General features: G+C 43.1%; 1 protein-coding gene across 1 annotated transcript in view; it reads left to right on the top strand.

Annotated features, from left to right (window-relative positions):
• The window catches only part of LOC310872194 (palmitoyltransferase ZDHHC8B-like), a 95,854-nt gene that overhangs the window by 63,492 nt on the left and 18,950 nt on the right, over positions 1–13,412 (top strand). The window contains exon 2 of the mRNA XM_083783936.1: positions 7,608–7,729. Within this exon, the coding sequence (XP_083640062.1) occupies positions 7,608–7,729 (122 nt within the window). The remainder of the gene's footprint in view (positions 1–7,607; positions 7,730–13,412) is intronic.

Here is a 13,412-nt window from a genome sequence, read left to right as displayed (position 1 = left end):
GGTGGACAAGCTCCTTTGGGTGGTAATTTCTTGCAGCGTGAGAGAACAAGTGAGAGCATGCAGTTGCCAGTTTCAACGTCAGGGATGATTTTCTGGGTAAATAAAGAATAATAAAAAAAAAGAAAAGAAGCCTGAGAATCTGTCTTCGTTGACTGATGATCATCGGCGGACCAGGATTTGTGCCTGGCCTTTATAGCCAGGCAGATGGCTTCTTGTCACTAGTCAACCAGGGGATGTTTCTCTAATTCACAATACAGTATGCATGTGTGTACAATGCATATGTACTACACGTAATATGTGTACTGTATGTCTTCATTATGTTTGAAGCAGCAGGGCACTGCAACGTCATGCATAACTCTATACTTACCAACTCACCTTGTAGGTGCTTGTTGTTTTGCTGAATAAAGCACTTCTAAATCTAAACAGCATTGTGGTCTCATCGTACTGAAAAATGTAATGGAGTCCAGTAGGGAAACTAAAGAGCCGGTTGTAATGCAGGATGTGACTCACACTGTATTGATCAATAGAAAACTTCATATAGCTAGCCATAGTGTTCCATAGAACCATAGAGGCATAGAACCGTTCGCCCCACCTAGCCATAGTGTTCCATAGAACCATAGAGCCATAGAACCGTTTGCCTCACCCACTTCAAATTCGACACACGCGTTCCACATCCCCGCAGGGGGTGCAGTGCCCGGTGCCGAGTCAGTCGGAGCCACGGTTGTCCAGAACCGCCCCAAAAAGGCCTCTGCCCGGGCTCTGGACAGGGCCCCTTCCCATGGTCCATATATGGATCTGCCTGTTCTGACATCACAACATGGGCACCGCTCTAGTTAGAATGAATGAACCATCTTTGACTGAGGAAATTAAATTCCCTTTGAGGCAGTGAAGAAACCGAGTCAGAAGCCAGCCCCAGTCTTGTGACTCTGATATGAGATACTGATACTGCAAAGTACAAAGCTGCTGTGTAGAGATCCTGAATGTTGCCTGCAGCCTCACACACTGATCACTGCCCAATGTGTGTGTGTGTGTGTGTGTGTGTGTGTGTGTGTGTGTGTGTGTGTGTGTGTGTCTGTATGTGTCTGTATGTATAGCATAGTAGTGAATATGTATAGTTTATTATGTATAGTGTATGTATAGTTTCATCATATAGATATTCCACTGTTCCTTCTTAGCTTACGCATGTTTCATGATAAATGCTTTTATGTGATGTATTCCCATGCTTTTGTTCTTGCTTAAATGTAAGTCGCTCTGGATTAAGAGCGTCTGCTAAATGCCTAAATTGTAAATTGTAAATTGTCTGTGTGTGTGTGTGTGTGTGTGTGTGTGTGTGTGTGTGTGTGTGTGTGTGTGTGTGTGTGTGTGTATGTGTGTGTGTGTGTGCGTGTGCGTGGCAGCTTTCTGTCTATGTGGGGAGCCGTGTGTGTACGGTATGTCTGTGTATCTGTTCTGTGTAAATGTTATGTACGATATGTGTGGTTACACAAGTGCCCACTCTGCCAGCCCTGAGGAGCTCTAGCTGAGTTCTGTTTTGCTTCTATTAATCTATTATAGCGCAACATTCTCTTCTAAGTTCTAACTCATCTGGGGGAGAATATAGAACAGCTTAAAATATTTGTGTCATTGTTCGTTTGTTGTGAGATCAAACATGCAGACTCTTCAAAGAAGGTGAAAAGTGAAAACTTCACAAATACTGGCTCGTGGGCCTGAAGGATTTCTACAGTACCTAAACTGTAGCTACAGTCACACACACACACACACACACACACACACACACACACACACACACACACACACACGCACACAGTCACACACACAGTCACACACACGCACACACACACACACACACACACACACACACACAGTCACACACACACACACACACACACACACACACACACACACACACACACACACACACGCCTCTTTTTTGCAGTTTTAATTACTACAGAGTTTCCAGGCCTTTTGGTGGCCAGCTTTGGGGCAAGAATCGAACAAAGAACCAAATTCATTACATTGCTGCTCGTTTGGCAGAAATAAGAAGCCCACTCACCAAGAGTTGTCCAAACTTTTTTTCTTTCTTTTTTTGTCGAGTTATATGCTTCCCCTCCCTGCCATGGTATCATGGTTACATAAGCTGTAAAAGTGACTTGTAAAACAGCCATGATAAGTGGCCACTGGTTGTTTGTATCCACACAATTAGGTAATATCAACCTAGTCTCCCCTGTCACGTTTTCCCTCCCATGTTGTCTGCTCCCACGCAGTAAAATCCTGTGTTAATTGAAGTGTGAAAAGGGACCCAAATGGACCCTTATAGATCTTGCAAATGGCTGCTGTCACTGCATTTTCCTCTCTCTTTGGCTCAAAGCATAATTTTGCCACTGACGGATGTTAAAATTGCTATTTTGTTAGATAGTGGAATCATTTTTGATTGCTCTGTTGTTGTATTTCGGAGGGATTTATCTAAAAGAAAATGTATCCAAAATGAATAAATATGAATAAACTTCTTCGAGCACGTACCAGTCAGTGTGGATGTAGGCCTATCACTCTGATGTAGTGGGGGGAAAAAAACATTTTGATAGGAAGAACTTTCAGATGGATATGAAACTAGAGGACAATATCTGACTCCATGTCTTAGGAATTAATTATTGGGTCAGTGCTACAAGTTTAAATACCAACGAGGTCAGTCTGCTGGATAAGACTGATCTATGGCTGTGTATTTGGAATTCATGAAATGTATGTAAGGTCACAGACATTCTAGGGCTATTAACTTGTAGGTCCTATACTGAATTGTATGTATTCACTATTCACCAAAACCAACTTGGAGTCAGTTGATTTAAAATGTATGTGTGTGTGTGCTCTTGATCCGGACAAGTGACTTTTGTGCCCAGACAAGTGAATGGGAAATGTACTTCTAGGTTCTATAAAGTAACAATGTAATTCAGGGGTGCCTTGGATGAAAATGTAATTTACATGGGTGACCTGGCTGAGACGACAACAAAAAAAGAGAATCACTAGTGTAGCCTGTACTCTGCTGCTGTACCCAGTAGGCTGGTTCAAACAGTAGAACACTAGTTGACTCTCCCAGATGTGAGCATGAAGCAGGGTACTGCTGTAGAAGAGCATCAGTCTGCTCAGTTGAGCATGAATCAAATGTGTTTTGCGGGTAAAACACTCTCCCGCCTCCGCAGAGACCTGGCTTCAACTCCTGGCAGCGGTGCTGCTGGCCAGGCAGGCATTACAACAAAGTGATATTAGTGGATGCGAAGCCGGTGAGGGATCTTGTCCTTGTCACTGCAATAGAGACCCCTGCTGGTCGGTTGGCACACGGAGGGGATTAATCGGAGACCCCTAGGGGGTGTCTATACTTAGTTCCCTCAGTTTCCCCCCCCTACACTAAAGCCAATCTACAAACTCACAATGTGTTGTGTTGTGAGCTTCTACTGTAGATCTGCTATTTTCACAGAATGTTTGCCTATTTTTACAAAATCCTGTTGTGACATGTCCAGTATTGGGATGCTAGGGTTCATGTGGTTAAAGGAGAATTCCATACTAAAAGGCTTTCTTACCTTTCTTTGTAGTTGTTACGTCCCCACCAAAGAGGTCCAGGTGTTATTTTGTGCAAAAGCTCCTTATTGGCTATTTCCCCTACCATAAGCCCTAAATGAATGATGAATGATGCATTGAATTGAATGGGAATTGAATGGGGCTATGGGGTGTTGTGCTAATTCGCTTATTTCCATCACTCAAAATTATAATTTCTTTGTATATATCCTCTCTTCATAATGTAAATAATATCCCAAGCGGCACACTTTACTACTTCTTTCGATGGAAATAAGCGAACTAGCATAACACCCCATAGCCCCATTCAATTCCCATTCAATGCAATGCAATTAATTGAGGGCTTATGGTAGGGGAAATAGCCAATAAGGAGTTTTTGCACAAAAAAACACCTGGACCTCTTTGGTAGGGACGTAACAACTACAAAGAAAGATAAGAAAGCATTCTAGCATGGAATTCTCCTTTAACCTCTCCTCTCCTTAATAATGTCTCTCTGGTGCCTTGCTCTGCCTTGTCTCTCTCTCTCTGCCTCTTACCCTTGGCTGTCGGCTGCAGGTTGTATCACTTCAATTGCCATTGGCCACCACACGTTTTTCCCTCTCAGCTGGCTCGGAGATGGGTGAGTTAGGTGACGGCTAAATCATAGTTCAGAGGTTGAGGTATAGTTCAGGATTGTAATCTGTAGAGAGGATTATGGCGTTACAGACAGTCTAGGGATTGCAGTGGAGAGTACATGCTAAAGGATCAAGACTGTTCCTTACCTAAGAGGCACTTAATTACTGTAGGGTCTTGGTATCATGGTTACTACTTGTACACTGTGGAGTACAACGTCAGAACCATAGTGCTCAGGTAATATCTTTTAAGTTTAATTCTGAGATTGTAAAAATGTGGAGATTTGAAAAGAGCTAATTTCAGCAAAAATTGCTTCAGTAGATCATTCCACTTGGGATCATGGGTGCTGACCAGTCATTAGTCCTACAACTACAACCTATCTCAAACCCTCACCCTAAACCTAACCTCCCACAGGGCAGCACACCTAAACCTAACCTTAACCCATGTCTAACCAATGACTAGTTTAAACTAAGTATGCACCCCAAGTAGGATAAATCATGTTTATTCCCTTCTTAGCTTCTAAGAAAATTGAAAATATCCGCACACTGGGTTAAAGCTTCCAAACAAATGTATTTAAAGTGACCATGTCAGCCTTCATCAGGCAAAATCTCAGGGTCTTGTCAGTGAGATGGTTTGGTGTGATTAAGTCTGAGCTTTGTGCCCAAGTTCAATATCTTAAGGCCTAAACAAGCTCTCAAAATGTCCTCTTTAACTGTATGCCTGTAATTACAGCAGCCAAACTCTCTACAGCCACTGCTCTGAATTATTTAACAAAGCACCCATGGCAGAATGGAATGGGGCGACAAAGATTGAAGATCATTTCAGGTTACTGGTACCAGGAAATCGACTGACGTCAGACTGTGTGTGTGTGTGTGTGTGTGTGTGTGTGTGTGTGTGTGTGTGTGTGTGTGTGTGTGTGTGTGTGTGTGTGTGTGTGTGTGTGTGTGTGTGTGTGTGTGTGTGTGTGTGTGTGTGTGTGTGTGGTTATTTTAGATTTGGGGGAGTTAGGAAAATATTAAGATTAGTGATTTAGATGTTAACTTTAGGGGTTAGAGTAGACAAAACGGCTGTTGTTTCCGAGGCTAGGGTTAGAGCTATGTCTGATTTATTAGTTGTCGTTAACAACATGTTGATGTCCGTGTGTGCAATTTGTGCACACATTCGCTTTTGTGTTAAAAATGTATCCGTCATTATTCCAGGCAGAGGGAGACTCTTTATTAATTCATAAACTCTGTCAGGCTCTCCCCTGGACATCTGCATTGTCTCCACTCTCCAGTTTTAGTCATTAACACAGCTTCAGTATATCTCCCTTTTTTATTCTTCTATCTAGAGGGACACAAGAATAGTCGCTACCCCGGTGTATTTCACACACACACACACACACACACACACACACACACACACACACACACACACACACACACACACACACTCTCTCTCTCTCTCTCTCTCTCTCTCTCTCTCTCTCTCTCTCTCTCTCTCTCTCTCTCTCTCTCTCTCTCTCTCTCTCTCTCTCTCTCTCTCTCTCTCTCTCTCTCTCTCTCTCTCTCTCTCTCTCTCTCTCTCTCTCTCTCTCTCTCTCTCTCTCTCTCTCTCTCTCTCTCTCTCTCTCTCTCTCTCTCTCTCTCTCTCTCTCTCTCTCTCTCTCTCTCTCTCTCACACTAAAAACTGAAGAAAAAAAAAGAAAATCCAATTTCCTTCTGTCTCCTTGTTTAAAACCACGTTATCCCTCTACACTTTGTTGTATATGACAAATTGCGGAAATAGTCCATTATTGATAATTCTCACAAATAATGACATGGCCAAAATGGGAACGCCCGGTTGAAACCTGTTAATAGTAGAAGGATGAGTTGGGTCTCATTCTGTGTATTGGTACTTTGTGTACTGTAGGAAAGGTTGACCCTAGCTCCCTTACACTAAGGGTGTACTGTAGGAAAGGTTGACCCTAGCTCCCTTACACTAAGGGTGTACTGTAGGAAAGGTTGACCCTAGCTCCCTTACACTAAGGGTGCTCAGTGTGTACTGTAGGAAAGGTTGACCCTAGCTCCCTTACACTAAGGGTGCTCAGTGTGTACTGTAGGAAAGGTTGACCCTAGCTCCCTTACACTAAGGGTGTACTGTAGGAAAGGTTGACCCTAGCTCCCTTACACTAAGGGTGCTCAGTGTTTACTGTAGGAAAGGTTGACCCTAGCTCCCTTACACTAAGGGTGCTCAGTGTGTACTGTAGGAAAGGTTGACCCTAGCTCCCTTACACTAAGGGCGCTCAGTGTGTACTGTAGGAAAGGTTGACCCTAGCTCCCTTACACTAAGGGCGCTCAGTGTGTACTGTAGGAAAGGTTGACCCTAGCTCCCTTACACTAAGGGCGCTCAGTGTGTACTGTAGGAAAGGTTGACCCTAGCTCCCGCACTCTCCCTTAGCTACATCAGGCATAGTGCATTCAGTTTCTGTTTATATATACTCACCAAGGAATCAACAGGTAGTTGTGTTGATTCATTTCAAACTGGTGTCCATTTTTGGACCATTTGTTAAAATGATCATCAATGTATTTATTTTTGTGGCTGAAATTGCCTAACATGCTATTTTGAAATAGGATCCCTGTGAGCTTGAAAATGTACATAAACTATAAGGCTTTATCTGAATCATGTGTATAGTACGTATCTATATTGTTACAATATAGATGTACCGGTACTGTATCTTCAATTCAATTCCTACATGAAATATTATTGTATGTAGACCTATTGATCCATTTTCTTTTACTGCTGTTGCAAATGTGCTCTTACTGTCTATTTGTTGTTTTTAAATGCTCTGTACAGCACTTTGGTACAATTACATTTTTTTTACATGTGCTTTTTAAATAAACGTGATTTTATTTGAAACCAAATTGGCAATAAAATACATAACTCACTTACTAGAGAGTGAGAGAGGAAACGGAAAATCTATAGGAAATCTATATTAATGTTCATTTATCCATTTGTGTTCCAATGAACACTGAGGATTTTACTAATGTATAGAGTCAGAAAAGAGCTGTCTGTCTGTCTATACATTTGTTTGTATACAGAGTCTTCCTGAAAGCCTCCAGCTTATTCCAGGAAATGCCTTGGCTAGCATACATTATGTGTGTGCGTGCAAGAAGGTGTAAAAAGTGGGTACATTTATTTGTCGTACGCGCTCCAGCAGACAGTTCCCTAGTTGATTGCACAGTATGTGCATTATTACTGTGCTGTACTAGATGTAACACAGCTCACATGCATTGCACATACTGATGTGTACATGTGGTTATGGCTATAGGCAAGAGAGTGTGTCCTCCAGGACTGTAGCACAAAAGAATAATCACTACAGAATCTTAAATAGATTGTCTCACCTGGGCAAAATGTTAACATTTTAGGGTAATATAAATTCTTTCATCTTTCTCTCTCTGTGTGTCTCTCTCCAGGTGTCCCTGGTTGACCAAGGCCATCTCCGCTGCAGTGCCTCTCTATAATGGCGTCGTCTTCCTCTTTGTTCTGGCGAACTTCAGCATGGCTACCTTCATGGACCCTGGAGTATTCCCCCGAGGTTTGTGTTGAAATTGGCTGTTGGAAATTGTGTGTGTGTGTGTGCGTGTGTGTGTGTGTGTGTGTGTGTGTGTGTGTGTGTGTGTGTGCGTGTGTGCGCGTGTGCGTGTGTGTTGTAGTACTCGAGTCCTTGACTCGTACCGAGTCCGGTCTCGAGTCCACATTTTCATTGACTCGGTCTCGCCCTTCATATGACTTGGACTTGACTCGGTCTCGGACCAATTGACTCAGGGGACTTCCCCCACCGAGTCCACTTGAGTCAGAGTCAGTACTGTGCGTGCATGTGCGCGCGCGCACAATACTCCAGGGTCCATGAAGGTAGCCATGCTGAAGTTTGCCAGAACAAAGAGGAATTGCAGGTCCAGCTGTATTTCCAGTTGTCTCCTAGCAACCTAGTATCATTCATACATTGGCAAAGAGCTCCCAATAGCATAATCATTGAAAACACGCAGTTGACGTCCAGGGACGTCCATGGCAGGCAATGTGTTTTAACTTAAGTATTCTCGTTGTCATATGGTTCAAATGTATCATTTGCCAACCTGAAAATATGCACCCTGTCCGTGTGTGTGCGAGCGTCTTTCTGTATTTCTGTGTGACTGGGTGCAAATAATCTCAGAAACTGCTGGATCAACGAGCACCTGCTTGCACACTCCCAGTAAAGGAAGACACTCCACCCCATATGGATTCATTTAGTTCCTTTTATACACTCAGAATTACGGGATTCTGTGGCCTATTGCATACCACAATGGGGGTCTTTGAAATTGAAAGGTTTGAGTGCCACCAATCTGAGAACCCATTGTCCAAAAATAAAGGAAAAACGGCACCCTCTTCTGTCTCGAGAGATTAGAGAGCCACTGCTGTTAATCTACAGTTGCTTTTTGGTTTACCTGAGGTGAAATATAGACGTCAGTAAGCAACACCAGGAGGTTTGACCTTTAACAGTTGGTAACATTCATTGATGGGACGTGAACGTAAGCTACATCTTCCACAGGTTTCTCTTTTAATAGCAGTCCTGTGCAACGGTAAGAGAAGTCCAATCCATTACAAACTGATGTCTCTGGATTATATGGAAGTTTATTTCAGTTTATAACAGTCATAGAAATTATATCACCTAAATTGTGACATTTCATTAGGGATTCTATTTCATGAATGAATGATTGATTGACAGACACAAATGAAATGTGCACCTTCCATTCAACAAATCTGTGCTTTAGTTTACACCAAGCACAACCAACAATTATTTTATGGAAATAAATGTGTACTTCTATCTAGAGGGACTGTGCGCACACAAGAATAGTCGCTACCCTGGTGTGTGTGTGTGTGTGTGTGTGTGTGTGTGTGTGTGTGTGTGTGTGTGTGTGTGTGTGTGTGTGTGTGTGTGTGTGTGTGTGTGTGTGTGTGTGTGTGTGTGTGTGTGTGTGTGTGTGTGTGTGTGTGTGCGTGTGTGTGTGTGTGTGCGTGTGCGTGTGCGTGTGCACTGTGCAATGCATGTACACATGTGACTATGATTAATGGTGTCTTCTGTGTCTTGTGCACATAGTATGTTCACTACTCCTACACCAGAGCTCACAACACCACACGCCAAGGCCGTTTCTCAACATCCCATTATCTCCCCTCGTCAGCTTGTTCGAATCCATACCTCCATACATGTAGGCTGGGATTTACCCCCAGGTCTTCCATGGAGCCCTGTTGGAAGCGTTACTGTTTGTGGGCATGTATTCAGGATCGGAGCTGTTTGTGCCTCTAAAACGTGGTACATTCTGCCATACCACATCTCTCTTGCAGTGGCTCTCAACAGAGTCTTGCAGTGTCTTTTCAAGGTCCACCATTCATTCATTTGATTTTGTGAGGCATGGTAGGTGAACATATAAAATAGCTTGCAAGCTTGTACAATAAAAAAAATGGCTAGTAGACATCAGTCCAGTTAGTAATCTACTTTTTTCCCCTAATTTATGTTATACCTCTAGCCAGGGGGCCAGGGGGAGGCAGTATAGAGACCAGGATTACTGCATGTTTTTTGTGAGGGTACCTACCCTAGGGGACACGGGGAGTACATGCAAACTCCACACAGAAAGGCCCTTTTGCCAACCCCGCCCAGGGTATGGGCACTGATGACACGGAGGAGAGAACACACCCCCAACGCCCACAGCGCCCCCAGCGGGAATCGAACCCAGGACCTTCTAGCTGTGAAGCGACATCGCTTCCAACTGCGCCACCGTGCCCCGTTAGTAATCCATTCTACCAGAGTCATAGCTCCATTTCTGGTGATGAAGAATTGAAGATCCAGACAACTGATTTTCTTTTATATCAGGACCCATTTCATTCTAGCCCGGAAAAATAGTAGTCAGGGTCACTCCAGGACCACAAGGGTGATTGTTAAATAACAATCATTGAACCCATTTCCAGGTTAGTGTTTGTATGTATGGTTGTAAATGATAAGCGCCTGTGTTTAGGAAGTGCCTTCCGGCCCTCATAAAGGAGTAATTATCTTTACAGTGCATATGGCCTAGGCTATTTACCCTCCATTGAGAGATAATGAAGTCCTTCTGCCCTTCCCGCTGTGGCTTTTATGGAGAAACGGGGAATTCATAAAGTAGGGAGGGACAGCATGAGCATGAGTTCGCAATACTGGTTACTGTACTCTGACAGTATATAAGCCTTTGGTATTAGTACTTATTGCAAACTGTACAGCAAACTGTACAGCAAAACAGCAGGGGGGGGATGGGCATTTGATGTAGAAAAGAGTTTAGCACGTTATTACAAATCACTTAATATTTGGGAAAACAATCTGTTTGCTATTTTTTAATCAGTTTTGAGCTGTGCTTTCTTAATCTGTGTGTGTGTGTGTGTGTGTGTGTGTGTGTGTGTGTGTGTGTGTGTGTGTGTGTGTGTGTGTGTGTGTGTGTGTGTGTGTGTGTGTGTGTGTGTGTGTGTGTGTGTGCGTGTGCGTGTGCGTGTGTGTGCTGTAGTCTAGTTTATTTCAAACAGTATACCATATTTATTCCCTGCACGATATGTGCACGTATAGGCTATACGCTCACACACGGGGTCAATGGATGACATGATTAGCAGACGCTATATGTTTCCCCCCCCCCCCACGGCGCTGGCACGGCATACTACTAGCTGTGTGTGTGTGTGTGTGTGTGTGTGTGCGCACACTCATGTATACAGTAAGTACAGTACACACATGCACCACTCACACAAATGGGACGTGCACACATTCACACTGATGTATGGGGCTTTGGGAATGAATGCAGTCTAATCCCTCCTTCTAGTAGATATGCCCCCTGGGGGCTCGCTAGATCGTCTCCGTCAATACAGTCGTATACTCGTGATCTGCCAGTGCACACACGCTGCACATCCAGATTCAGACACGATATAGGAAGAGATTCATGTCAGAGTTTTGGGAGAAAGACACAGATTTAGAGACTATAAATCCTTACAGACTGGAAGTGCCGAATCGACCCCTCCGAGTCCGAGGGCCCTGGAGCTACACCAAATCAAAAGGCCCCATACATGGGGTTTGTGTGCGCCTTACTCAATCATGAGCGACACCTTTTGCGTGCGACCAGTGAATGAACGTGTGTGCCAGCGCTATCGCTGCTGCTCCCATAGAGTTATGAGGCTGCGCCCCGACGCTGGATCTGCTCTTTTTGAGTCCCCTCCCACCGAGTGGTTAAGAAACAACCAAAAGCACTAGCTGGGGTTCCTCAGCTAGTGTTTTTGGTACAATCGGAGACTATGAATTCGGTTTTGACGGAAGCAATGACCTATTTGAAATAGTCTCTCGCACAGGGCCCTGCAAAGTCTGCAAGAAACTAAATATTTGTCATGGGACAAAATGTCTGGTACATCACACGTAATTACCTTAAAGATTTGAATTAAATTACACCTTGGATGTTCATCCGAGAGTCTTATCCGAGAGTGCCATAGTCTTCAGTGCAGGATAAAGTGGTTTAATGCATCCATTATCAATAATATGCGTTTTGGGACGCAAAACGCACCCTATTTTCATCTCTGTGTAATTAAGAATGCACTTAGGCACTGGTTTGGGTTGTGAATTGCCACTTAAATCCTTAATGTCAGAATATTCCGAATAATGGCAGAAGAATAAGATTCTATTGATAATGGTAGTACCGGTAGTAGGACGTTGTCGTGGAGATGTGATTGACTGTGTTCCAGTACCCCAGTGGTCTGAGGAGCGTCTCTGTGATCTTATAGCTACTTTCGCTACACTATGGTATGTGTTCTTATATCGCTGTTATCTGTAGTTCGATCTGTATGCCGGGTTCAGGGTTCAGTAAGTATAAATAACGTCATGCTATGATGTCACGCTGGCGTTACAGGATAAGAAGGTGATCTCATGCTAGATGTTGTATTCTCTGTAACACAAGGGGATTATATCTTTTGAAATAGTGTTCCTTTGCCAGTGAGTCAGGTACTAAAATTGAGCCATGGACTGTAGGAAATATGTCTACATTACCAAGAAATGGTAATTAACCACTTGACCCACAGCAACCCTATTCTGGGGAGAATATTTGCCACGCGGAACATTTGCAGGCTCTCAAAATACATTTTTGAAACACAAAGATGTATGTATATAATTTGTGCACAGTGATCAGCATGTATATACAGGTATATGCTACCTTAGATCGCACACACCATACCTGTAACTTTCATTAGCCCTCAAAAAACAATATGGTTATAGTAAGGGGTTATAGTGGTATAATAATATCAGTACTCAATAGGTGCTTGGAACACAGACAAGCTAGTGCTATATAATTATTCTAATACAAATTAAATGATGAGGATTTAATCATATAAATGATATCTACTTTAATGCACTGTGTAACAGATGCTCCCTCTCCCTTATCCAGTATGTTGTTGGCCCAGTATCTCAGTTACGTACTATGATCAGTTATAATAACAAACAGGGATTTATTAGTATTAAATTAGTTTTGCCTGTGTATTTGCCCTTAAATAGGGGTCTTGTGGGGCTTAAATTGAATCACAGCTGATCCTTCTCTCCTATGCCTATCATATGCAATATCCTGCTCAGCGTTCCCTCTGCCAATCTCAATAAAAGAATATACCGTAGCAGGGTTCAGTGGACTGCCATCTCTCATTTAGGGAAGAAAAGATTATAGACCCGGAGCTGTCAAACGAGTGCATATGTTTATTTTGGCATATTTCAGCTAGTGTACTGTACCTTTGAAATCTATTTATATTTTAAATCTATTCATAGCCTAGGTGCCATAATGACAGAGTAATCTCTCAGACTATGGAACTCTGTATTCCTGTGGTCTCTCTTTCTGTTCTCCGCTACTGTCTTCATCTCTATTATATTTCTGCCTCTCCTTCATTTTTCGTTCTGCTTTTTCTCTCCACTCATTCGTTCCATTTCTGTCCGTTTTTCTTGTCCTATTCGCCGCCTTAAATCTCTCTTTCTCTCAAGCTCGTTCTCTCTCTTAATGTGTTTTCTCCCTCTCGCCATCTGCCTCCCTGTGTGTGTGTCTCTCTCCTTGTCTTTCCGTATCTCTCTCTGTCTCCACCTGTGCTTTAGCTGCCTCTGTTTCCCTCCAGGTATCTTACTGTGGGAGCGTGAAATCATTTTTCAAGATGGTGCCCCTTCACTGATCCTTTCTCAGTTTGAATGAGCTCTTTGATCAGCTGAAAGAAGGTTT

The sequence above is a fragment of the Protomyctophum parallelum genome, assembly GCF_964188405.1.
Source record: "Protomyctophum parallelum genome assembly, chromosome: 15".
Taxonomy (NCBI): Eukaryota; Metazoa; Chordata; class Actinopteri; order Myctophiformes; family Myctophidae; genus Protomyctophum; species Protomyctophum parallelum.
This window is presented reverse-complemented; position numbering and strand designations above follow the sequence as displayed.